This window comes from Aquila chrysaetos, chromosome 20 (genome assembly GCF_900496995.4).
Source record: "Aquila chrysaetos chrysaetos chromosome 20, bAquChr1.4, whole genome shotgun sequence".
Lineage (NCBI taxonomy): Eukaryota > Metazoa > Chordata > Aves > Accipitriformes > Accipitridae > Aquila > Aquila chrysaetos.
In genome coordinates, this window is record NC_044023.1 from 17,758,811 (window position 1) to 17,785,815 (window position 27,005).

General features: G+C 45.8%; 1 protein-coding gene across 7 annotated transcripts in view; it reads left to right on the forward strand.

Annotated features, from left to right (window-relative positions):
- The window catches only part of SLC25A26 (solute carrier family 25 member 26), an 89,016-nt gene extending 63,250 nt beyond the window's left edge, over nucleotides 1-25,766 (forward strand). For 5 of the 7 annotated variants that reach the window (XM_030043742.2, XM_041118713.1, XM_030043746.2 and 2 more), the window contains 3 exons: nucleotides 10,736-10,805; nucleotides 18,743-18,807; nucleotides 25,270-25,766. In XM_030043742.2, the coding sequence (XP_029899602.1) occupies nucleotides 10,736-10,805; nucleotides 18,743-18,807; nucleotides 25,270-25,530 (396 nt within the window). In that variant the 3' untranslated portion in view covers nucleotides 25,531-25,766. Of the gene's footprint in view, nucleotides 1-10,735; nucleotides 10,806-18,742; nucleotides 18,808-20,297; nucleotides 20,372-25,269 lie in introns of all 7 variants that reach the window. The other 2 variants (XM_030043743.2, XM_030043744.2) reach the window with 2 other exon arrangements.
- The last annotated feature ends 1,239 nt before the right edge of the window (nucleotides 25,767-27,005 follow it).

Genomic DNA, 27,005 nt, shown 5'->3' on the forward strand with positions numbered 1-27,005 from the left:
CCGGTGATGATCTTCCTTGCCCCTTGCTGCTTCTATTTAGGGAGGAGGACTTAGATTCTCCTTGGTCCTTGTATGCTGGGTTGGGACAATAGCTTGTCCTCTCACAGTGTGTCAGTAGGTTGGATTGTTCTGGGGGGACGAGCCCACAGTGTGAATGTCTGCATCTAGAGGCTTCAGGGAGTCAAATATAAAGGGGAGTCCATAGGCAGGAGGAGCATGAAATACATCAAGAGCTTTCACAGAACTGAGCTGTGTTTCGTAGAGGATTCTGTAGGTGCTTCATGAACTGGGCCTGATGTGGTGTCTGGGTATCATCCCATTGCACAGGGTAGCTTTGGCTGCCTTATTAGGAATCTGTTTCCCTGCCAGTGTCTAGGAATGGCTTTCTGTAAACTCGTCTGCAGCCATACTGGCCTGACCTGCTAATCATTAGTGCAGCAGCCGTGTTTGGGAGCAAGAGGTGGCAGTGCTTAAAGAGAAAAAGTGCAGTGTCCTTGCCAAAACCACATAAAACAGCAACATCATGTAACTATTTTCAGAATGTAAAGTTGTTTTAACTAATGTCCATGTAGCTGTGACAATAAAATGTATTGTTTAGATTGCAGGCTTTAAAGAAGAGAGTTTGAATTTAGCTAGCTACAGGAATGAGTCACTTAGATTAAACATGATGTCTCATCCTAAAGAGGTCAGTGCAGATCTGAAGAGAAACAAAACCGGGTCAGTTTGTTGCATGAACCTGTTGCAATATATTCTTCTGACTGTGGAACCAAGAGCGGAAAACTGCAAAAATCAGCCTTGCATGCTCCAGTCCTTTGGCTCAGCACATGGAGAGAGCTCAAGCTCAAGGTTTGTCACATCAAAGCCAGACAGTGAAAGCAGAATAAGTTTTGTTTATCTGAATGAAGTTCTTAAAAAAAAAATTGCCCTGACAGTACAACAAAGGACAAAAACCATTATGGTCCCATCAACAGCCTGGATGTGGCCAGTAGCATCAATAGGAGTATGATTCAGGCTAGGCCTTCTCACAGGTGTGTGAAGAGGCAGCAATTAAACAGTAGGAGTGCAGAGGACAAGAGAAAAATGTCACGAAGCCTGAACATAGAAGAGTTACTGAGATAATGTCTGAGGGACTGTTCTGCGCTGTATTAATGGGATTATTTGAGAAAGTAAATGCGGGAACAGATGTGTATGATGTACGTGGATCATCTCACAGAGGAGAACAGAACAAGTGCTGTGGCTGTGTCATTTTTACAACCCTTAGTACAAAGTTACATAAGCTGATGGAAGATAGACTCAGTCTTATCATTCCCCAAACAAGATAATCACCATAAAAATGAGGAAAAATATCTTTCCACTGCAAAGGACAGTTAGCGAGGCACATGGAAGAAGAGAGCTTCCTTTTCCTTCACGTATGTGCTGGCTGCAGCCAGCAGCAGGGTGTTAAGCTTAAAGGAGCCTAATAAAGACTTGTCATAGGTAGCAAATCAGGTGTTTCTGTATCCCGTTTTCTCTATCTGCTTTGCTCCAAGCTGCTCTGGTTATTCTTTATGCTTCCAGCAGGCTTTAGCCACATAGTTCCCATGCACAGTTTTCTTTGGTCTGTGAATGTAGACCAGCTGTCCCTATGTGAAAGTAAACTTGCATATCATGCACTAAACTAAGAAGAAGAAGAGAGAGCATTGTATAGATTACTAAGCTAACGGGTTACATATGCTATGGGTGTTGGCAAAGGGGGTATTGCAGTAATTAGCAAGAAACAGATACTGCTTCAAATACAGGCCTTACTGCCAGTTACTCAGGTGAACACATAATTTAGAAACAGTTAATAGACTCCTTTCTTAGTTCACAATGACGCAAGAAACAACAGTAAAGAAATTATGGTGATTTTAATAAAAATACAAAACAACTCCTATTTTTTGGATGTAGGTAGCATCCACTGCTATAATGCATGCTTAATGTCCTTTCTCTTCCCAATTCTTCATTTATCCATATTTTGTTTTAGGCACAGATTATCAATATAAACCAAAGGGGAGAAAGAAACTGTGCTATGGTGTATCAGATTTCAAGACAGACATTGTAATTCTCTACTAGGGTGAGTTAGTGTAGCGCTTCTCTGTCTCTTTAGCCCAAGCCTTACAGCTAAAACAATTTTGAATTCTTCTCAGAGCTCAGGAAAAGAAGGGGCATTTCAAATCTCATTCACTCTCTGCTACACCAAGCCTCGGAGGAGCACCATGGCTGATTACCACTGTGGCAGTTTGATCAGATTTAGGTTCTTTTAGGTGGGGCTAATGCTTCTGATCCCATCTCAAAGCCAGCTGGCCATGAAGAAAGGCAGCAGAACATAAATGTGGTGTGCTTCTGAAAAACCAGCCAAGTACACTGCTGTCCGTATTAGTTCAAGTTTTGGAATAACGTTGTAAGATACAGTCCCCTTGTATGCGGCCCTGGAATTTCCAGGGTGCCTCTGTAACTTGCTTTGGAAATACTATATGTGTGTTCTTCATTGTGGGAATTTCAAATTACAGGGCTGTGTATTTGGCATGAAATTGTTGTGGGTTACCGGCGGTCTAGCGCAGCTCTCTTGCTTTCACCATGCTGCCAGTGTAGTCTCCACTCAGATGTCTGTAGCACTGTGGAGCTCATTCCTTCTGTATTATCTTCTATTCTGTTCTGTTCAGGCATTTTATTCAGCACTTGTAATCATCGTATCTGAGTACCTACTAACAGCATATAAGTGATTTATCATTTGTTTCAGGTTGTGTTTTAATCCATAGTTTTGATCTTTTAGACCTAACTGAGAAAAAAGACAACTTTTATTTCTGCTGTGGGGATATTGCAGAAATACAGGGCATTGGGTTTTTTTTTTTTTTTTTCCCAACAAAATTGTTTATCACCACCTCCCCCCCCCCCCCCCCCCCCCCCCCCCCAAATCAAAAGCCTCTGTTTAGGTTTGAGTCCAGAAACATCTTGTCAAAGATGCCTGCTTCTTATGGCTGAGTGGAAATGGTCAGCTCCCTCAGAGAACAGTGCTCCCTTGGAGACCCGTCTCAGGTGAAACGAGACTCAGTCCTCTTGGGTTTTATATTTCTGCATGTTGGCTGCGCTTCAGAGCCTCTGAGAATTACTCCAACGCAGCTGTACATGGAGAATGCTCTCTTTATAGACCAAATGTATTGTATGTCTGGAAAAAAGGCTCTGGTAGCCAGTGAGGAGGGAAGGAACAGGCGGGACAGGAGGACAGAGGTCTCAAATGAGTAGGCTTGAAAAACAACGGGGTTTTGTTTGGTTGGTTTTTTTAAGGAGAACAAACCTACTATCCTGGGAACCTTTTGTCTTTTTCACTAGACATGTCCAATTCTGAGATGAGACACTTGGATGTTGCTAAGACTATATAACGTCAGGGTCAGGCTGACTTCACCCTGCAGACGGTGTGTGCCAGCGAGTCCTGCTCTTGCACGCGCAGCCTCTCTGGGAGGGCTGGCACAGACCGGGCTGCTCCGCTGGCCCAGGACCTGCAAGGAAGGATAAAAATCTTGGACGGACCATGCTCAAGGTGATGTTCTGTCTCTTCTGGCACTCAGTGCCAGGATTCCCTCTTTGTCTCAGTGCTGGGCAAAACCTAAAACTCTTAGACTTTCTGCAGCCGTAGTGAGCCCATGTGGTTTTTTGTCACTGGCTTTAGTAATAAGGTAATTTTCTCAAATCTGTAAGTCTCACAAATTAACAGGTGTTTTATAAAGAGAGATATTTGGTTGGACCTTCAGAGGCAATATCTAGAGACAGGGAGCTGAGATACACGGGCAGATCTCTCTTGTGGGATTTTGTAATGACTGTGGTGGCATGTGATAGTGCTGTAAGATGCTGAAGAAGCAGAGGAATGCTTTGGTGGCTTCAGGAAAAGAGAATGGTTTGAGAAAAGCGTACACACAGGCACATATTCACCCTGTGAAATAAGCAGGACGTTGTAGTAAAGAGAATGGGGAGAGTCCAGCCGTTCCCCTGTGAGGCTGAGCAGTTTCACAAGGTTGGTTGGGTCAGAACAGAAGTTCCCCATGTTGTTTCTAAACTGGTTTCTGCACACACGATGGAGAGCAGGCTTTGGATTGGGCTTACACTTCCTTAGGTCCCTTGTTTTCTGTCCAGGTTCAGCTGTCACTGCAGGCACAAGGCACCTGTGTTGAGAGGAACAGAGCTTGGGAAATCTGCTGGTGGACTGAACTGTAGATCTACATGAAGGCATTGGCACGTGTACTCGTTTGCTTGCTTCTCTTAGTTTCCCCCTCCAGAGAGCTCAACTTTTGGGGGCTGGTATAAGCAGTATAGGGTGTGAACAAGTCTGGTTCGAGGGTGGGCTCAGCCTCGCTTGTAGTTGTCAGTGCAGATATACCTTTGAGACATACCTTGAAGCATACTGTGCAAAAACTGCTTGGTGGGTTTCCGTGGAGAGTGAGGACTCTAATCTTGGTTGGAGCTCATTGCACCTGATTTTTGAAGCTAATAAGATGAAAAGTTTACTGAATTCTTCTGCCCAGGCAGCTGGGGTTCTCGGCAGTAATACGTGTTTATAACTCCACCATTGAAACAATAAACCACATGCCATTTCCCTCCTAAAATTTACAATCAAATCTGTTGCTGTTTAACAGGGTAAGTAGAAAATAGAGAAATGTAGCCAAACTGGGCCTAAAATGGCTCTTTCCCTGCTCTGTAGGTAGGTGACAGCTTTCCTTTTTTCCTGGAGAAGCAGTCCAGTATTTCTTTTCTGCTGTGCTCAGCTGCATATATAAGTCAAGAGTAAATGAAACCCAGGCCCAGCTTTAAACCCATTTCCTTGCAGGCAGAGTAGTAAGTGTTCTACCATACCTCACTCCCTCTTTGAGTAATGATCGGGCTGATTTAGGGATTAAGTCCTAATCGTTAAATAATGCTAACGCGTCTGCCATTTGCTTAGGTGCTGTATCAGGAAAACAGATTTCCATGGCGGCGTTTCGAGGCGTGATGTAACTTGCGGCCAATGCGGCGTGTGCATGCCATTAGCATAACGGCTGCATTTTTCTCACAAAAGAACAATGTACCCAACAGCTGTTCAGCAAACAGCCCTCGCTTTATTAGTGTCACAATAAGTGTCATTCACACAGTCTTGAAGCACAGTCGAAGGAATGCTATACGCCATCTGCACCAAAGAGAAAGAAACAAATGCAATCCTTACTTACAGCACTGCAGACATGTTTGAGAAAGTCAGTTGGTCTTGGATCATCAATGCAGCATTTAAAACGGCAGAAGTAAAACAGACTCACGCAGTCTGTAGCTACAGAGCCAGATTGTGATGCTTTTGGTAATGCCTAGACCGCAACCGGTTCTCTAGAGGTTGCTGAGCTTGCCAGTGACATCTGGGGATGTTTGGTAGAACATAGAAGTACTCAGTGTGAAGGGCTCACCATTTGATTCGGACGCTTGCTTCTTACTGAAGAACCTTGAAAGACTCATGTAATTTTTCCACGTAATTTATTCACACAAGCCCGCATGAAGCACAGATTTATTAGCAGGTAGTAGCAGTGCAGATATGCAAGGAAAGCCGTCCTAACTTCGAAGCGATTTTTCAGCAGTGCATTTTCCTCCCCAGACACATCCATAGCCCTTCGTGCCATGGAAACTGAGTGTAGCTGGCATATTATGTTCTGTCCTGCCATGGGAACACTGTTTCGAAGACATTTTCTTTAACCAGGCTTTTAGCACATCCATTTTGATTTACATCCAAATGGGTCACAGACATCAATGCAGTATTATATGGGGAGAAAAAGGGAATGAAATGCTTTTAACATGAAAAATATGCTGTTGCATGTAGGCCAACTTTTGTTCTCTTTCTCTCGATTTATCTAGGATTTGGGTAGGTTTAATTCTAGGGCCAAATTCAGTACTGGCATAAGTGAGCACAACTCCATTAGTGCAAATGGAGTCTCAACGTTTATGTCAACAGTGAACTTAGATCATTGAATTTTTCCCATGTTTGGGCTTGCATGTTTCCTGCAAGATAATATACACATGTACTTGCGCATATGCTGCACATATGCACATAAAAATTCACTGGGGAGGACATTTGGCTCTATGCTCTGTGTTTGACTTTATGTATAGAAACTGCAATCAGCTCATGAATTTTTTTGCTTCTTCTGTAGCTAATGTGCCATGCATCTGTAAGGACCAGCCGTGCAAAATGCCACCTTGCAAGTAAAATACCTAGTAGGAAAGGCAAACGTGAAAATTGCTTTTCTTCCCTCAGTCTGCAGGACTGTACATGCACACAAATCCATATGATTAATTTGGAGAGATTTTTCTCCCCTCTGTTATCATGAAGTTGAACACTGCCTTGAACAGAGGGGTATGTAGAAATACTACAGATGCTTATCATTGGAGTGAATTGTAATATTTACTCAGCTGCAGGCCTCAAGTTTAGTGTATGCCATGAGGTCTGCTTGCTTCTTAGTGCCTGAAGAATAACAAGGCCAAGGGAGAGATAGATGTCTCATTCTCTGCAATGCTTCCTGCAGCATTTGGGGTGTTGGTCTGGTCATCAGGTTTGAGAGAGATGTGAGTGTTGCACTTTCCCAGGATCACCATAGCTTAGGTGTCCTGAATATAGACCAAGACCCAACTGCATTGGGAGCACAAAGCTGACAGATGATTTCTGCTGCAAACTTTTACCACAAACGTACGGCAAGGGTGACAGGCATGCACAGCTAAGGAGTTGTGTGAACTAGTCAAAGGTTATTGGCCATCTGGAGGCCAGGTGTCCACAACACGTGAGCAGCCCACATTTGAGGGCACCATGTACTTCCCCCCTGTATTTAAAGGCGGTGGTAATCTTTTCTTTTTGTTCGTTTGTTTTTTTAGATTGAAAGACCTTTGGTATATCCTAAGAGTGACTTTCCCAATGTGCCTTCTGCCCAGCAAAATGGGGTGTCCTTGTATTCTCAGTATCAAAAGAGTTAAATAACATTTGTGGTGAGAAGTAGAGGACACTGGCCTATGGGACTGTATGAAATGGGATCGTTAGGAAGAAAAGTAAGGCCCTGCCCACGTATAAAACTTGACCCTTCTCTGTGAACATTATCCCTGTGAATAATTGGAAATCTGCATTCAGGCTTCCCACTGTGTCCCATCCCTTGAGGACACACCCGCTGTATTGCTTTACATGGTGCGGCAATGCACAGTGAAATTTACATATATATCACATGAAAGTGTTTACAAAAAAAATTAGCATGTGATTGAGCTGGGAAGCTGCAGAGGGCCCCAACTGTACGAGTTTCCATGCGCTTCAGCCAGAAGATTTATTTCCAATTTGTTATTCATAAGGGAAGAGCGAGAGATTGGGATGGGGTCCTTTGAAGTGGAAAACAAAGTCTTCTATTCAGCCTTCAGCTTAATAGAATACACATGACACAGGCTTGGCATGGCGGCCCACTTTCATGTGATGTGCTCCTTGTCATTTTGCTTTCCTAGGCTGTGAATACTAGTGGGAATGGGCATTGCCCTGGAAAAGTCTCGTTATCTCCTGCAGCCTTCTGCAGGAGGAGCGCAGTGTAAGCAGGTAGGGGCCATTTGGTGATGGTGGTGGGGAAACCGGGCTGATCCAATTGTTGCAGTTGCGTTGCTTGTAATTCCCAGTTTGTTTCATATTGCAAGAGCACGTGTAGAAAAAGCAGCGTAGTTGCAGGGCTTCTGCAGGCATTACGCAGGCACTTCTGCCCTGTTTGGAGGCCCCGAGCAGGGAGCCGTGACCCGTGGGCTCTGAGCCTGCCTCTGACACCCGTCTTGTGCGTGACCTGAGCTCTCGCCCGTTATCCCCCCAGGCAGAAGGCTCTTCTGAATTTGTGCAGCATCCAGGATGGCGGAGCATGATCTAGGCACTGTATCACTGCAAATAACCAGCAATTGCGTCCAAAGTCGGTGTTTTGGGAGATGTAAATGAATCCTGTGTTTCTTTCCAGGAACAAGACCCTGGTTTTACAGTGATCTACAAGCCACTAATAGCTTCTGTGCTTTGCCTTGTGTTAGTAGTATTAAAACCACGCTTGGTGCAGCGCAAAGGCGAGTGTTTTTGAAGAACTTACAAGCCCAGCTTCCCACAAAGCCCTGTCAATTAGTGGGTCCATGGGCTATGAGAGAAAACATGTGTGACCTTCAGCACATCAGCTTGGCCCGCAGCGTGAGTGTGGTTAGAAAGAATTTGGACCAGAGTCCTGCCAGTCCTCTTGGCCCTGTGACACTTGTTCCTCTCGGCTTCCTCCAGGATGATGTCCTCGCGCTCTGCGTCTCTCTCTCTTCTGTATATTCAGGTTTGGAGCTCTGGGTGAATCACCAAAGTCAGAGATGGAAAGAAATGCATGAAGTCATCTCATCCTGCCCTTGCCAACGCAGGATTATTCCCCACAGTACGGTCTTGAGTGCCTTCTCCAGTCTATTTTTGAATGACTCAAAGGAGAGGGCTTTCCTCTCCTCCCCGGGGAGGCTGGCTCTGCTGTTAAGTAGACCTCACTGTTGGGGAATTCTCTTCCTGTTCTTCAGCCTCAATTCTCCTTTTCCCTAATTTAATTGAAGTGTTTCTGGCTCCACCCTTCTAAACAATTTTCCGTATTGCATGACTGTTGCAAATACCTGTTGTCAATTTGCAGGCGTAACGGATGGGAATTCATCACCGTTTGCCTTGCTTGGCAAAGGCTGTTTGTGCAGAACTGTACTGGGAAGCCAGGCTTTATCAGAAACTAGATTTCAGAGCTACATGCCAAGAAATAAGAATGACCTTTTCGTACTTCTTTGGACAACGCCATTAACATAAAACCCCATCGTGACTGAGAATAGGCTGGGCTTCTGGCAAAGCCATGAATGTCTCTATTAATGTGCTAGTTTTCCTCTTAGTCCTCCAGCAGATCTTCCATACTGCTTTTTGCATGACAGAAGTAACTGTTCTGAGTTCTCAGGTTTAGTTGTAGATGTATAGACATTTGGAGAACGTTTAATGAAAACATACAGTAATTCTGTTTTTATCAAGTGGCGCCAGCAGTTAGCTTTCTAAATGCTGACTTGCAATTTGAGGTTTCTTAAGCACCTGAAGTGTTTTGAAAATGGGTTTTGAAGATGGGATTTATGCTTTGACAATACCTAGATGCTTTGGAACGTAGCACCTTTTGTCTTAGGAGGCATGTGTCCTTCATCCAGCAGGACTGAGTTGCAAGAAAACCGTGTGTCCAAAGAGTGTAAGTTATTCCAGAAAAGCATATTATGGGTTTGAAGAATTATGAATCCCTATTTATTTATTTATGAGATGAAAATCAGTTTCTGCTGTGGGTGACAGCAGAATAGAGGCCCATACTGAAAACACCAGGAAAAGAATGGCTAGCATTAAAGAGACTGAAATCCCTTTAGTGCTTTCGTACAGCAGAGCTGCTGCTATTTAGCTATGGCAGGATACCAAACAACATTGTGGCTGGCCATTGTTGCTTGAACAGTTTGATTTTTAAAACATTCAACTGAAATATAACCACCAGCCAAGTTGGAAGAAGCGAGTCACAAGGACAGCATGTTAAATGAAGAGTCAGCAAATGAGGGAAACGAGTTCTCATGCCCCAGTGGAAAGTGGCTGTATTGCAGACCAGGAGCCCGAGAGCGGTATCTCAGCCTAGCACAGCTATCGAGTTGCTTTTAGGAAAATTTTATAGTATAGAAGTAATAGGGCTTTGAAAAGAATGAGATAGTGTCACAGCTATAAAATAAAATTACTGATTTCTCTGCGGTAGGCCTCAGAAGGGCCATGGATCCCATCCCTTTTTGCTCAGCACTGATCCTCACATCATAAACCAGAAACTTCTCCTCCGGAGAATTTCCAGTGTTAGGCATTTCAGGAGCTGGGAAAGGGGTGATGGAGCGGAGTGAAGGAGGAGAGAACAAAGTGACCGTAGCTGGCGTAATAAAAACCATCCCAGCACACAGTGGCCTTTGTTGTTGATACCGATCAGATTCATCAAACTGTTTGACGTGATTCTTGATAGGTGTTTTTTAGAAGGCATAATTCTTGTTGGTGTTTTGAAATGTGCATGTTTAAATGGTGCTGTGAGTTAATGGATTGGAGCATGGTGTGTGGGAGCAGTGGGGAGGAGAAGGGTGTGTGGTCCCTAATGACGCCAAGTGAAAAACAGAGACACACCTGCTTTGGGATATAATGGGAGTGATAAGAGTAATTTCTTAACGATGGGGTTTTTTGGGGAGTGCGAGGGGAAGGGTTGGTTTAAAGAAATTTAGGGGAGCAAACAGGACTTCTATCTTGCTGTGCTGGGGACTGTTCATTTTAAATGGGAGTGTTTGCTACATCTGGGCTGAACTGATATTGGTTCTTGCATGCCGCCCCCCCGCTCAGTGTTTTGCTTTGCACTGTTTTATCTGCCAAAAAGAAAATAAATTCACAAAATATTTGCAAAGTTGCATGGCCACAGGCTTAAATACATACATATGAAATCCCTGAAAGCAATTTGCTTCAAGCCCTCCTCAGTTCCAGACATCTTTCTCACTCCATCTGCTCGTTCAAGTACACAAGTTCCTTGGGAAAAATCACTTATTACATCACTGAAAAATGCCACAAAAATAGCTTTTCGCTTAAGTTCCCATCCTCGGAGTTAACTCACATGGGGATCAGATAGATTCAAACATTTAATAACTTTTTATTTTCCTTTCTCTTTAAACACAGGATCTCTGGTCATGGAAGCAGGGTCACGTGGTGGATTCTTGGCAGTCAGCAGTCTGTGGAGCTTTTGCAGGTGCAAAGGATTATATGTTATACTGGGAAAGACTAAAGAAGAAAGGGAAAAATGTGCAAATCTATTAAGTATAGCAGAACAACATTCCTTTGTAATTCAAGTTTGTTTAGAAGAAAACGGATCCAGTTGTTGTTTGGAAATAGGGAAGTCAGCAAAGGAAGAGAAGAAAAAAAAAAAAAGACTCAAACAGGGTGTCTGTTTGAAAGACAACCAATTTGTTTTTGACAAATTTCTGTTATTTAAAAACCAGGGGCCTGTCAGTCAGGCTTTGCGATTATTTCAAAGTTGATTTGTAAAATCCTCATCCAGGAGAAACTTTTGCTTGGGTGGGGGTTTGTGCAGCTGTCTGCTCTGAGCACTTCCCCAGGGGCTGAAGTGATTGCAGCGAGAGGCCATGATTCACCATTCATGTGACAGCTCTGACAGCCATGTAGATTAACTGGAGTCAGGAGAGCAGAGGCTAGCACTGCACAGCCTGGAGGCAAAAGCCTTCCGCAGCAAAGAAAAAAAACAGGACGAAACATCTGGGCAATCTCCAGACACTACAACAAGAATAAAGAGTGGCAGAATACAATACTGCAGTATTTATTACCAAACAAGCCAGAAGTTAATTGAATTCTTCAGTAGGCTTCTTGCTTGATTTTAGCCTACTGTAGTTGTTTCAAAAAAAAAAAAAAAAGGGGAGAAAAAAATCAATTAATGACTCATCAGTATAGCTGACAAGTTTGAGGGAGGGAGAGACTCAACTGTCTTAATAGAAAAAACAGATTAGTAGTTAAGAGATGGATAGCCAGAGCTTTTCCCCAAGGAGCTAAAATACATTTAGAGATTCCAAACCAGTAACAGAATATGTGGAAAAAATAAATCCTGTTTAAAGAGAAATTATAGCATTTCTTGAAATAGAGATTATCAAAAGCAAAGCTTGTTCTTTGATGACTTACAAAATCAGACCCATTACATCGTATGTAATTTTTTCAAAATAAGCTGTGTTAGGGGAATTGAGGTATTAATAGCAGCAGAATTCCAGCAGAGACTGAGGCTTCTTTTTGACGGGCGGTGTAACTGCATGACTGAGAGAAGGGAGCATGGCTGTAGCTGCACACAGTTTAGTAGATCAGGCACGTGAGCTGTGAGGGAATGGTTTAAGTAGAATTGATTCCAGTTTGGGGCAGGGGGGATATTTTAGATGATCTCTTGTGGTTTTGTCTAGCTGTATTTTCTATGTTTATGTGACGGGAAGGGAATTTTATTCTGCTTAAAATTCAGTCTACTGTTGGATTTTACACTGACTTCATCAAATCGGCGCGAACGAAATCAGAGCGATTGAAGCAGATCGTTCATTTTTGTTCTGAAACAAAACAAGCTATCAGACTAAAAATGCTTTAAAATGCAATCTGTACGTCTGCAGGTGTGATAGGGGATCATTAATTTAGCTCTGTTGATTTCTTTACAGTCAGATTGATACAAAAACTGTGTTCAGGCACGTTCAGAGAGCTGGAAAGGTTATCTGATTTACCCAAGGCCTTGCCGAGTAATTTCCTGAAGTCCAATTTGGTGCCTCAATTGGAAACGTAGCCCAATGCCTCCACTTCCTTCTCTGTATGTCTTGATTCTGACCAGTTGTGCTTGGACTTGCTGCTATTTGATGGATGTTCAGTAGTGTCCACTCACTTTCCAGCAGAAATATGGCAGAAGGAGCTTCCAGAGGCACGGTTGTGCAGGAACGCTTCCCTGCCCTTTGGCGGAGGCTGGGGACACCTAACGCTTTGTGCTGGAGCAGACACTGTGTCCTCTGGGGAGCAGCACAGAGACTTCCAGGTTTGAGGTGGTGGTAGATGAGACAGTTCAGCCTCGCTGTCTTCATAGGCTCCATTCCCCAAGCGCGAGTCTTTGCAGAGCTGGAGTGCTATTTTCCAGATAGCGCTGCAATTGGTGATGATATATATTCTCTGTGTTACCCTTCCAGCTTCGCTTCCTCCAGCCTCGTTTTCCTTCTCTGTTCTTTGTTTCTGTATTCTTTCCTTTTCACCAGCAGTATTTTAAACTTCCCTTCTCATGTGTCCTTTGAGGACCTGCTTCAAAACTCATGAGGTTTAATTCTCTTTGGATCAGAACCTTCCCCTCTGTCTCCATTGCCTCCCTCTGCAGACATGCAACGGGCAGGCCCTGTATTGATCTAATCTGTACTGCATCCATTCTATTTCACTGAAAATATTTAGCCTTCTTGCTGAATGGAGGCAGTGGAAAAATAATTTCCTGCTTTCTGAAGAATGGATTCCACAGTTAAAAATTATTAACTACCTACATATAGCTTCAAACGAAGGAAGAAAAAACAGACCAAACTCTTTATCCCTTTCTTTCCACCCCAAAACAAAAAAACCAAAACCTCACCAGTACCCTGTGAATAAAATGAGATGGATGTGTGCATCCAAGTGATTTAAAATCATCATGTTATAAACATTAAAAGGAGAAGATTATCCAAAAACAACCTTTAAACACAGAGATGCTGTCAAATGCCACCATGGTAGTAGTGGGATGGCGAAATCACACAGACATGCTTTTCTCCTGTGTTCTTTGCTTGAATTCAATACTTTCTAAAGACATGTTAGAGGTCCTGAGGGGCAGGGTAATAAGCTTAAACAAACTGAAAGTAAAGTCCTGTTTGGCTTCCCTTTATGGCACACACACATATATGTGTGTATGTGTCTGTGTGCATTGGTTAGTTCCTAGCTAAATCGTAATTGATTATTTGGCGAAGACAGAACAGAGAGCAACAATATATTGAATTCCATCCCCAGTGCCTGTGAAATGGCAGCGATTTCAGCCAAAGTGCTGTAAGGGGCCCGACTCTTCCTTGTTGAGCGCACATGTAAGATGTATGTGTGCGATCTGTGGGCTTTTTATAGAAATGTAGTAGGCATGAGCATAAATATCAGAGATTTGGAATCCTCTCTGTCTCATCTGTTAATAATTTAATCCCTGGAGGCCTTGTCCGGCCTTATCATCATCTGTGGTGTCTTAACTAGAGGAGATGTTTGGAGCAATTGGGGAGTGAGAGAAGGTGATACCTGAGCAGTCGGTGGGGAGGAACCCAAGGGTAGACCTACATGATATTTTAAGCCTGAGGATGCATTTGAACCAAACCTTGCCTCATGTCTGAGCTGTTTGGACACCAGCGCAGATTTGGGCACGGGCTTTGGCAGGCTGGAGGCAGAGGAGCGATGCATGTCCCCATGCTGCGGGCAGGCCAGGCATGATTGTGGTTGTACTCCATACTTGAGTCTTCTCTGGGCTTAGGCAGGCTGGCTGGCTGGACCACTGCACCCCAGACCACTGTCCCAGAAAAGCTTTGTGTGTACTCCATGGAAGTGGGCTGGTGGCAAGGAAATCCTGCCATCGGGTATTAGCTGTTGGGAAAGCAAAGTACTGCCCTGGAGCAGCGGGGTGATCTTCAGCTTGTCAAAGAACCTGCATGTCCATTTAAGGGGATTGAAAATTGCCTGTGTTAAAGACGCCTTCTTTCTCCCTACTGTAAAAAAAGTGTGGCTTAATATTAATAATTAATGCTCTGTGGTGACAAAGTCACCAAGAATGGAGGTGCAAGTCCAGTGAATAATAAAGCGCTAACAAGAGCTTTTTGCACATTAACAGGGAAGACTTCCCATCACTTTTGTTTTGATCTAATTGGCTTTGACAAGATTACACACTGTGTCTAAAAGCCTCCTTAACTCTATAGCTCTGAATAAATTTTTGAGTAGTTCTCAAGATTTCCCTGCAGTGTCTGCTTGGACCAGGCTTCTAACTCTGAATTGGTTAAATTGCTGGAGGAGCAGTGCTTTGCCTCTTGGTATTTCTGCTGAAATCTGAACAGGTTCTTGGGTCACTTTGCTCTACCATTGACAGGTGTTGTTCCCACAGTGATAAAGGACAAGAATAAAATTTCTCTTAACAAATTTAACATAGTATCAATAAAATAAAAGTTCAATAAGAACCGACTGATGGAAGAGTTCTGAAAAAGACCCATTTGTGAACTTGGGAATCAGTCAGTGTAAGAGGATGCCGTGAGGTTTAGTGTTGGACCTGTGCAACTCAGTTTTTCAACCCGGATTTGGGATTCCATCCTGAACCAGTCCTGGGTAACCTTAAGATGTCAGTACAGAAAATAGTAATGAAGACAGGCAATAATACAGCTCAACCTGGATTTTTCCCTTTTCCTAAGGTGGGCTAATTCAAACAAGGACATTAGTCAAGCACAAGTTCCTATCTCTTGAAATGAGCTTCATAGGATCTTATCTGAGGACTGTGTCAAAGGACCCATGAAACGTTTTCGCATAGCAGCAGCAGCAGAAAATTCTGCAGGCAGCTACCTTACTGCAAGGACGTAGGGTTATGTATTGTTCTCAGGTGAAGTATTTCACTCTGTTCTGGTGCTTCTCAGTTTTTATTTGCATATGACAGCTAAAAAGGGTAGGAAATGCCAGCAGGAACCTAGGGGAATATCTTAAGTCTTCAAGACTTTTTATTCTTATTGCCAAAAAAAGGTAAATCATTCTCTGCAGGTGTCTGTCACTAGCGCTTCCATCAAGAACAGGTCACTGGGAAAGTGTGGGTAGCAGAGGGATTTTCTGTTTAACACCCTGAGCTTGGTAAAGTTTAGCTGCTTAGCTGACTTATGAATATACAGTGTCCATTGTAACTTCTTGGGAGACAGGTGATGAATTTTCTGCTACTGCGTGAAGTTTTATTTTCCCAATAGAGGAGTTTGTCACTCTGCTAGAAGTATTAACAAGCCAAGAGCCTTCTCCCATGTGAAAATCCATCTTGATGCCTACTTGCTGAGCCCAAGTCATCGCCAGATCCTTCTAGGGCAAGGGAGAAAGGAGTCTTTTCCAGGGGTGAGTTGGTGAGTCTGTTTGGGTGCAGACTGCCTGCAAAGGTGCCTTTTTCACTGTCACCTCTGCAGAGAAGCTGTAATGGTTAAGAGTGTAAGTCTGGATGTATCTGGGCCTTTCTTGCCCACCTGATACTTTGATACCTGCTTTTCCTGCTTGCTGACTACTTGAGCAGACTCCAGCCTTATGTGGCAGCTCTTGGAGAATTCAGTGACAGCAGGAATAGACTAAAGGAGTGATTTAAAGATCTGTTGGGCCTTACTGTGTATTAAACAATGTGGTGCACAGCCTCCTACTTTGAATGAGTAGACTCTGGCTGTATTAGTTTCTATCAGTTGTATTAATCTGGAAACAGTCATGTGTTAAGTTCCTTTACCCAGCTAGAGTAGTAGGTAGAACTGAGCAGTACCTTGCTAGCGCTGTAGTCTATTCTTGTGTGCCTGTGTCCTAATATTGAAGAGGTCACTCTAAAATTGCCTTGGATGTTTAGGGTTAAGGCTGGAGGAAATTCATTTTGTCAGACTCACTGCCTTCAATAAAATGTAGTTCCCAACAAATGCTAACTTTCATCTTGTGTTTTTGTCAAGCATATACAAACTTGCATTTATTTTAGCCACTATCCTGCTGCTTGTTGTGCTTATGAATCATTTTATTGTTGCTGTTGTCATTCTAAATTGATTGGTAAATCTGTACCAAATACTTCCCAGTGATGGAAAAAGAAACATTGAAATGTTAATAACAAGAGTCTGAAAGATCCAGATGTTAGCTGGGGAAAAAAATGAAAACCAATCAGCTTCGATTAAACCTTTCAGATAAGAATTTGGGAACATCTATCAGGATAAATTGTGTTTGTCCTAATCACTCTATCAGCCAAGGTTGAAGCTTCTGCCAATACGAAACCGTTAGGAACAAATGTGTAAAAAAATTACCGGGATCTGATAAGGAAAATAAGTTAGTCTGACTAAAGTGTTACCAGCAGCTCTATAGCTGAGTGATGCGTTGAGATTTTTTGCTTGATACAGGCCTGACAGCCATGTGATTCACTATTTAATTTTATCTTTGTCTGTGGGCAAAGGAAGGGCTTCTACATCCAGACTTGTAAAGCCACTATTTTCCATGGAGATTATTTTTACTGTTCTAAAAATACATCGCTGACATGAGTACCAAAGTTTCTATCCAGACCAATCTCTCAAAGCCTTTGGGTCACTTACTCAAAAACTGGCTCACAATTAAAAGATTTTTGACCTTAAAGAAGGTCCAAGAATGGGCTGGAATTTAGTTTAACTTGCTCATAGTTTCTGCTTTGGCTTCTTGAATACAACCCATTTTTCTGCTTTTTAGTGAGGTATCACTGCTAGAAAGCTTCCAGCAGAGTGAACTGGATGGGCCAACCTTACATGAGCAGAAGCTGCTCCTAAACCAGGTGTTTTGGGCTGTTTGCTAACTCGGCTTGCCTGCTATTCTTGTTTGAGATCCAGGGGACTGCACATGTGCCTTACTGCATCTCCTGAACTGTCATGGGACATTCCTTAATTAACTGTAAGAAGTCAATGTAGGGTGCCAGCTGGCCCAACCTCCTTTCCAGCATAAAGCAGGGTTTTAACATGTTAAAGCTAAGGTGTTTGAGAAAGAGAGGTGCAGGTAAAAACACAAGCCAGCGGGGAAGACGGATTTTTTCATTACTTTACAGATTTTAGAAGAAATGCTTTTCCCCTCTCCCATCCCAAGAAGAGAGATCAATTTTTCTACATTCCATAAAACTTGGAACAGAAAATAGATTATTTTTAGCTTATTCCCTGGGTACTGTGTAGGCTTCAGTCTTTGGAGTCACTTTGTTCCCTGCTGTAGCAGATACAGGATTTATGCAAGCTCCAGGGAAAAAAACAGGAGGAAGAAGAAGGAGAGATTTCAGAAAAAGTCCTTCTCTCTTTTCTTCCCCCCTTTCTTCCTTCACTTACTGCTGAGCTGCTCCTATTTAAAAGTTTCCTTCACTTTGGCTCTTCCTCAGCATGAATTACTTGCTTGAAATATTGTGAACAGAGGAGGGAGAGAGAGATTGGAGTTAATTTTAGGATGGGGGAAATAAGGCAAAGAGAATAAGATCCTGGGAGAAAAAGCAGCAAAGCTGGTCCCTAGATAGCACAAGAGGCCAGGCTGCAGCCAGGGGGTTGGAATATGGAGACAGACATACACGCATGTTTGGGTGAGACATGCAGATGGATAAGCTGAAGATTTCTGGCTTTCAGGAGGAAAGCCCCAGCTGAGCTGGCTGCTCCAAGTGAAAGTAATGAGCTCCAAGGGTGAAGTTTGAGAGTGATTAGAGAAAATAAAAATGCCTGTGAGGGGAAGATGGCACTTGCAGCAGCAGACTTCTGACAATTTCCAAAGACCCTTGGGCAGCTTCACATTGTTATTATCCAAAATGGAGCTGATTTCATTCGTTGGAGATGAGCTCCGTCCCAAACACTGGTTTGTCTTTTTTTCCTTCAAACAGTCTCAGGTCTAGCAGTTGAAGTCCAGATGCAGTCTGTCTGTACCTTGTGGATAGCTTTGCCCCTGAAGCATGTGTGTTTCAGATGCAGGGCATCTTTCCTCTCTTTCTGTCTTTCTAGCATCTGAATGGTCAGACTTTAATTCTCAAGGCAGAACACAGTGTGACTGGCTTATTTTCCCATCTCTGCAAATGAGCAAGCAGGTTCTTCCTTTCAGACTTGTCTGTAGATGTTGGAAGTGGAATCCGTTATCCTTACGACCTTCATATGTTCATATATGCACAGAATCCAAAACAAAAGGACAGTGATCTCAATGGGGATGTTTGGATTTACAGTTAACTAGTATAGAGCTGTTTCCTTAAGTCAACACACAGGAATAAAACACTCTGTGTACAGACCTTGGACAGACGTACCTGGACTCTGACGTGAGGAAACATGCTGTAGGCATTAATAATGGAGCAGTGTTGATCACAGCCATGGGAATTATAGGCAGTGTGGCATTTATACTCACCCAACAATGTCTCACTTGTGTTTGGTATTTTAATTTGCTCAGGTGGATTTGCAGCTGCAGTCACCACACCTCTCGATGTAGCGAAGACGAGAATTATGTTGGCAAAGGTAAGAGCGAAGGAGGCCAGCAGACACGCAGGTGAATGGCTTGGGTAGTTCCAGAGTTTCTGTATGGTCATTACAGAATGAAATCGAGCACCTATTAATAATGATTTCTGCTCCTGTCCTCGAAGGCAGGATTAGATGTGAAGAGGTACTGCATGCAGAACTAATGAAATTGTTGCGTTCCTTTCCTTGCATTGCTCTTCTGGTCCTTTCCCAAAGGAGCTGTCTGAGAAGGGCTTGTGCTTGTGCTAGACTTCCAGAGTCTCATGCAGTGTCTTTAGGAGAATATCCTTGCAGAGTCAGACACCCAAAGTTAAACTGCTCATGAGGGATTTATTCCTCTGTTGTTTTGATGAGCTTGAGTGTGTGTGTGTGTGTGTGTGTGTGTGCCTTTTCTGAGGAGGGCTTGGCACTGGATTTTCTGTCCTAAAATTTTAAGCCATAGAGATTGTGATGGCTTACATCTGCCAGCCAGGGCAGAAGAAAGATTGCTTGTCAGATTGGTAAGTTTAGTAAGTAGTTACATTGCCAGTAAGTCTAGTGTTCCCATCATCATCTCATTGACGCAGAGCTAAGCAGCCACATAGCTAAAAAGACCTCAGCAGGTGGATATTCCTAAAGCCTTTCCCTGCCCTGGAAAGAGCTGTTGTGTTGGTGAAGGTCAGGCATCCTGGAGTTTCTGTGGGTGGTTTTTACCGTATTGCTCATGTCCCTCAGTACGGGGGTGTTTCTTGTTGATGACATGCCCCTTCCCAGCCGAGTCACACACATCTGTGCTCGCCATTTAGCTATGTTGTGTGTATCTCATTGTTGGGTGTTGTACCTGCTGCAGCTCTTTGCCTTTGGATAGTGTGGGTGATAAAATGGTAAGAACTGGGTTTCATTTATATCTGCTGCTGTCCTGAGCAACGAGGTCAGCACTGGTGAGGGAATGATGGTGCTTTGAGGTGTTCTGAGACCGTTCAAACAGCATCTTTATATTAGTCATCTCACACTAACTAGATCACCCACGTAATGTAATTGTCTGTAGTCCTGCTGTTTGTCCTCTGTTTTGCACTCAAGGCAATTTTCACATGCAGTACACTACTCATGTTGGTTTTTTTTTTTAAGTAAATCTCAAGGCTGCTGTCCTCTTGCAGTGAGCAGCGAAGTCACTTGTTGGTGCATTCAGAATGTGTTTTTATTAACGTCTCACTCCAGTGTCAGCTGCTGGATGCAGAACTGAGTGTAGTGCAGAAGGGACTGGATACCCAGTTCTAAACTAACCAGCTCTGTGACCTTGGAGTGATCGTTGTGTTCTTCTGTGCCTCGGTTTCCCTTTCTGCCCTTTGCCTCATTCCTGGAGACAAGGAGCTTTTGCCTGTGTTTGGATTAAGGAGGTCATTAGGATGTCTGTAATTCCTGTAATGTAGCACTAACTAGGGACAGGGAGCTCAGGAAATAACTGAACATCGCTGCCAATGGTTTCCAGTTTTTCTCTTTCTGTGCTGCAGGCTGGTTCCAGCAACGCTAGTGGAAACGTTCTGGCCGCCCTTGGTGGCATCTGGAGGACACAAGGCCTGTCGGGGTAAGGACATGCTACGTCTCAGATGTTGTATCTCTGTGTGTGTCGGGGCGGGAGAGGACAGGCTGGTCTGCTTATATTTAAATACTGTCATACAGAAAAGGCTTTTAATTGCTCTACACATGGCCAGGGAGCAGCTGTCAGGTAGCTAAGAACAAGTCCCTCCAGGGGCATCTAGTGTCCTCGCCTTAGCACTAGCTGGGAGCAATGTCCAGGGAAGAGCACAGAAACGGGGCATTATTCGGAGTATATCCGTGGTAGAATCTCTAAGCTTAGTTCCAGGCTTCGGAGGCGAGGGTGGCTTTGTGTTTAATAACCTGTGATGGACTTTTCTGCATGAATGTGTGCTTTTGTGTTTTGTATCCATTTAAATTTCAGGCATACACATCTTGTGGCAGTGAGTACCACAGTTTCATCTTGAGGTGTGTGAATCACCCCTCCTGAGATGTCAGGGAAGGCCAACATAGAAGCCACGCGTCCCTTATGGAATGTCTTTTCCTCCTTGTAATTTCCTACCAATTTGAAAACACCAGCAAGGTCTCCTCCATTCCTTTATATTCACTGTTCTTACTGTGAAGCGTGATGGGAGCAGGTGATGCCAGTGTGGTGCTGGCAGCAGGGACAAGCTGAAGCACAAGGAAGGGAGCCGTGTGTTCCCTGACTTGTGCTTTGAGCCCCCTGTCAGGTCTGGGCTTGAGCACATGCCCGCTTGAATTTCTCCGGTGAGGCAGTCATTGCAAAAATGCAAGTTTTCTGAGACAGGCTTGAGTGCAAAGAATAAGTCTGAGCAGCTGCAGAGCAGCCCTCCGGTGGCTTTCCTGCTGTGGCTGGAGCATAGAAATATTCTGGGCTTTTCTTTTGACCAGCTGCGGAAGTCTGGGGTGATGTCGATCCATTCTCTTTACTGCCTCACTTTTCCCAGTCCCGAGACAGAGTATTGCTCTTCTGGCCTTGGAGCGGTGTTGTGGACAAAAAAATCCTCTGCTAGTGTTTGTAGAACATTTTGAGGTGTCACGAGCTTATAAATTCTTACTGATTTTTACAGACACCTGCTTTATTTATGCTACCTTGCTCTGTTTGAGTGCATGACTCACTCATACCAGTTATTGGCCACGCATAGTGAATATGTGTCTTAACTCCTCCAGTCCGTAAGGTTTGGGTTGTGCTTCCTTCGGTAGGGCTCGTGTACCACCTGCCCTTGGCCTGGAAGAGAAAGGGGGGGGTCTTTTTTGAAAGCTTTACTTTGGGCTTTTCACTGTAATTTCTCATAGGTTTTTAATCCGCTTGATGTGGCTGATACTTTCAGGGTGCTGTTTTAACATTTGTAAACTGTTGCTCGAAGCAGCATGCACATCGTAGCTTTGCGGGAGACGGTTTTCTCTTAACATCTGATCTCTGCTCGCTCAACTAATAAAAGTTCAATCCTCTTTCTACACATGTGGGAAATAATTCAAAACAAATTGCAGGAAGTTCCTGAACACCGATTCCAGGAAGACGTCCAGCTGTGCCCCCCGGCAGTGCTCAGAGATGGGTTGTCTCAGGTTTGCTCTTTGAGGTGACGAGGTGATGTGGCGGTGGCTGATGATTTTGGGTCCTGCATGGCGTGGTGGACTCTAGGGCATGTTTTGAAAGGGACTGGGAGAAGTGAGGCCACGTCTGCTGCTGATGGCAGTTGAGTTTTGAAGGGTGTGAAGAGGCATGGATTTGGCTGGGGAAACCTCCCCCTTTCCCCAGCCAACAGCAGAAAATAAAAATGTATGTTTGTGTTCTTTTCAGGGTGTTTCAGCAGTGCCCTTTTCTAAACAACCCAGAATTAAACTCTGCCTAAAGATAGTACCCATGGACTAGGACCAAAAGGAACACAATTCAGTTGAAATCAAAACAATAAGCAATCTGGAGAAAAAGTAACATGTAAAGGAGGCCAAGCTGCGTCAGCTGCAAGGAAAAGGAAGAAAGTCTTGGGAAAAATAAACGCAGAGGCTGCCATGCCTGCTGCCAATTATAAATCTATTAATCAAAAACAATAAAAATGTCAGGCTTTTTTGGCCAGTTGCAACATGAAATGATTTATGGCTCCTCTAATAAATCTCATACTTGAAGAGGAGGAATTCTGAGGGCAGAAAGACGCATTGCTTATTGCCACCTTATTAAAACCAGAGCGCAGGGCTGAGCTTCCTGGTCTGCACCTAGTAAATCCCTTTGCTTCACGCCAAGAAATTTCACATCCTTTTCTGTCCGGGGAGAGCCAGGCCTGCAGCGGGAGGTAGGGTAGGGATGGGGTGAGCGGATCCGTGCGCCTCTTTGCTCTTGCCAGCAGGGTAGATGAGCCATTCGCATGAAAGCAGGTTTACATCTTGTCTGACTGCTTTTCACGCAAGGAGGTGGTGGTGGTTGAAAGCCCGGATGAAGCTTCATAGCTCATTGGTGAGAAAGACAAGGGTTATTTGACTGATAAATCTGGTGAGATACCTTGTCCCAGCTCATACGTAGCTGGGGACAGGGCTGGTGGTTTGCAGCAGGTATCCCGTTCCTCGGATGATCTTCCCGATCGGGGTGGACATGGCATGGCAGGCACTAACCACACCACTCTCTGGAGCGAGTGGCAAAATCAGCCCCCGCGCCCAGGGCTTGCTGCTTTGTGAAACACAAGCTGCCCGCAGGAGTGAGCTCAGTGCAAAGCTGTAGTCAGATAAAATGCGTTGTTTTTTCTCGGCGCGGCCACCTCTTTGGTCCAGAGTGTAATACGGAGGTTTTATGGCCGAGCACACGGTGCCTTTTTTCAGCGCTGGCCCCTCTGTGCTGTGTCCAGGTCCTGAAGTGCCTTTTCCAAAGGGTAACGTCAGTCTCTTGACGGTTAGTCTCTGTTGAGAAAGAATTTGCTTTGGGTTGCCAAGTAGCCGCCCAAAAACTTCACCTCTGCAGCTGGGACCACGGGACTAGGTGTATTGCTGGGCTGGGAACCCTGAAGCGAAGACCTGCACCCCAGAGGGCATGCCCACGGCTGGGGAGGGCACGCGGTGCGGGTTTAACACCTGCAGGTGCCAGGCCTTGCCCTGGGATTTAAACGTGATTCCCGGATTTGTGACTCCTGCTGAGCCATTCCTCGCACGGCTGGGGAGAGCACGATGTATCTGTACCAGAAAGCCTGCGTTTGGTTTTTGCCAGTCACTGACATGCTGTGCATCGATTGCAGCTGTCGGTGATGAGAAGGTGAGGGTGAAGCCCTCCAGCCCTCGGTGCTGGATCCGACCAGTAACTGGGAAAGTTGCTTAAGCAAAAGGGAAAACCCAGGCAAGGAGAGAGGAGTGGCAGGGTGCCAGTGAAATCTGTGCGAACAGATAGCAGATACTAATAGGCAGCACACCTGTGCCCACCAGAGGGGTTTCTGATGGGACCAGTGGAAAAAAAACCAATTTATCTCATCTGCTGATGAGGGCAGGTGTGGGGGGAGCAGTTTGGATCAGGCCTGCAGCAGAGCTCAGCTCTCTGGATTTGGGGCAGCCCTGGAGCTGCTCAGCTCTGCTCCTCCCGTAGAAAGGAGTCCATGGAGGAAGCGTGGATTGGAGAGGCCACGGATGGCAGGTGGGAAAGGGAAACTGGGGGGAGCAGGGCCAGGATTCTTGGAAGTGATGGTTAGTGATAGAGGTTGCCAGGGATGCAGCTTCTGGGTAACTCAGTTATCTGCCCCTGTTTGTGTAATAGCTGTGTCTCGAGTGGGCTGTTCTATAAATGAATGTCTGCCACTGCTTCTGTAATGAGGGCTGCCTAATTCGGCAGGAGAAGGATGGTGCGTGTTTCGAGAGAGATGCTGCACCATAGGATTTACCCTATCAGCACTCTGTCCATACATGCCTTGTACAAATTACTCTGTTTTAAAGCTGTCATTATGGTAATAGACCCAATTGCTGTCTAGTAAAGCCATAAAATGTTTCCATCTGCCTGTGTGCTCCAGGCTCCTTAGCAAAGCTCATTACAACGAAAACCAGAGTTATTGCAGCCAGAGGTTTCCCCAGCGCAGCGTGAGTAGCCGGGCACAGGCAGGGAGCAGAGAGCTCCTGAGCAGCCCTGGGGTTGCACGCATCTTCTGCGCAGCCAGGTCTCACCGGGAATTACACCTTGTCCCGCTGTGGACACGCTCCTAGCAGGGACCATGCAGCGTTTGGAAAAAGCCGAGGACAACAGCATCCCCACGGAGCTCAGATTGTGCTGCGAAGGGATCCCGCCGAGCGGGTGATAGATCAGTGGGGGGATGCCAAACAGTTTCGAGCCCAATGTTTAATCCTTGCTTGCAACGAAGGAAGCCTGTAATCCTCCGGGAGGATACGCTGGCCTATCCTGGAGTTGTTAAACCAACTATGAGCTTAGACGTGTGGAGCAACTGGCTTTGCACGAGTTTCCTGTTAACTTCCAAGAACTGTTAGGATCGGGCACCTAAAAATTGTGGCGGCTGAACGCGCAGCCGTTCCTGCTCCCTCCCTGCTGGCCCCTGTTGTGCTACTGGGAATGAGCCGCTGCGGTGAGCAGGGCTGTCTCTGGGGTGGGAGAGCTCCTGGCAGAGAGAGGGGGTCCCTCTGCCGAGGCTGGATGGGGGTGGCAGAGGATGGGACGCTTCCCATCTGCCTGCAGCCCTTCGTGGGGATGAGTCTGAGCTCCTCTTTCCACAACGTGGCCCATAGCTTCCTGCACCTTTGCTTCTGCACACGAGGAGTGTGGAGAGGGGTTAAAATCACGAGGCTTGGGAGTACTCTGGTAGGGAAGTCCAGGCAGTGAGCAGTGAGGTGGGATTTAAGAAAACAGCAAGAGAGAATTTTTCTTGGCTTTGTTTTCCAAAGCCCCTGCAGCCAGCCATGCGGCATCTGCTCACCACTCATCCTCTGAAACCGCCTTTCCTTCGCCTTCAGCTTGTTTGCAGGTGTTGTCCCACGGATGGCAGCCATCAGCCTGGGAGGCTTCATCTTCCTGGGGACATACGAGAAGACTCGCCAGCTGCTGCTCTGACCCAGCCCGGCCGGTCCTGCCGGTGGCCGCCGAAGAGCCGGAGAAGCCGCCGAGTTGGAGGAGGAGTCCGCCCGCGAACGCAGCCTTCCTCCGGTCGCCCCTTCGCCGTGCCGCAGCAGCTGTTCAGCAGGCTGAGAGCTGCCTTCGCTGCTAAAGAAAAGTAAATCCTCCAATAATCCAATTTCCCAAACATGAAATTTTCCTGCATGGAAAGTGAGTGAGGTCATTGTGAGAGTTGTGCCAAAAAAGTAATGTTTGGGGGGGGGGGGGGGGGGGGGGGGGGGGGGGGTAAACAGCTAATTACGGTTGCTGAGAAAGGCGTTATTAGAACTCCTGCAGGGGAAGTGTTTTGCAAACCTCCAGATCGTGGGCTGAGCTGAAATAAAGCAAGTTTTCATAATTCAGTGGCACCTGCCTCATAACGCGGGGAGGGTTTTACTGGTCGGGCAAGGAGCCGATAGAGTTACAGCCTGCTGCCCTCCAACAGCACTGAAAGTATTCCAGGTTGGGAGAGCTCTTTGTAAAAGACAATAATCCATTTGTTTCTGATTTGAGCTGTATTTGTGGAAGTTTATATTCCTGTTTATACCTACAGGTGCTCAGCAAGCATTCCTGTGTGGTAGCCAGTGCAGCTTTATTAATTAGACTCACATTTCTCCAGTAAAAGCACGGGCTTGTATTATTTTACAGCTGCGCTTGTGCAAAGACATGCAGCTCTGCTGCCTTTTGGTCTTCCTCCCTCAGCAGCTGAAGGAGCAGGAGGCTGGAAATGCTGAAGCCCGGGAGGGAGGCCGGGAGGGCAGGGCAGGGAGATGTGCAAGTTCTCCCGCCGGTGTACGGATGGATCCCGAGGGCTCTCGGGGGGCTGCTGGCAGGCAGAGCAAACCTCCGCTGTTGCTTTCACGTTAGAAGCTATAGCGGTCAAAACGGTGCAGGGGCGAGCTCGGTGAAAAGGCCTTATTGAAATGATTCAAAATTATTACCGGAGTCTGGGCTGGGGAGTTTACACCAGCAACTTGCCGAAGCGGTGCTTGAAAACGTTTAGATGCGGAGGGTATTCGCGTGGGGATGCCCGGGCAGACAAAGCCAAGCTGGTGCAGCGAGCGCCTTCAGCACGCGCCGAAAAGACCCTCCTTGGGCCGCGGTGGGGCGAGCGGGGCCGGGTCAGGCGGTGCCGGTTGGCGCGGCGTTCGCCGCCGCGGTGCTCGGAGGCCGAGGGGCTCCTCGCGCAGGGGGTGAGGCGGTGGGTGCCGGCTGCCTCGACGCACCGCGAGCGCCCGCCGTCAGGCTCGACCGCGCAGCCGTCGCGGCGGCGAGACCGGCGGCTTCAAGCCGGCGGCACCGCCTGCGCGCGCTCCTCGCGGGGCACGGCAAGGCTTCCGAGTCAACGGACGTCGTACCTGTGATGACGTGCTCCCCTGGGGCGCTGTAATCTCACGTTGAGGTTGTTCTCCTCGTTAGGAAGATGTACAGGTGTAGGCGACGGAGAAGGAATGCCAAACCAGGTTAGTGCAGCAACGGGGAGGGCACGTGTGAAGCCTGAGCGCAGGCTGCTGCTCAGGCGCAAACGTGGGCCAGGCTTACTTACTAAGGCTGGATGTTTTATTACCCTGTCATCCCGTGACATAGTAGTAAGACT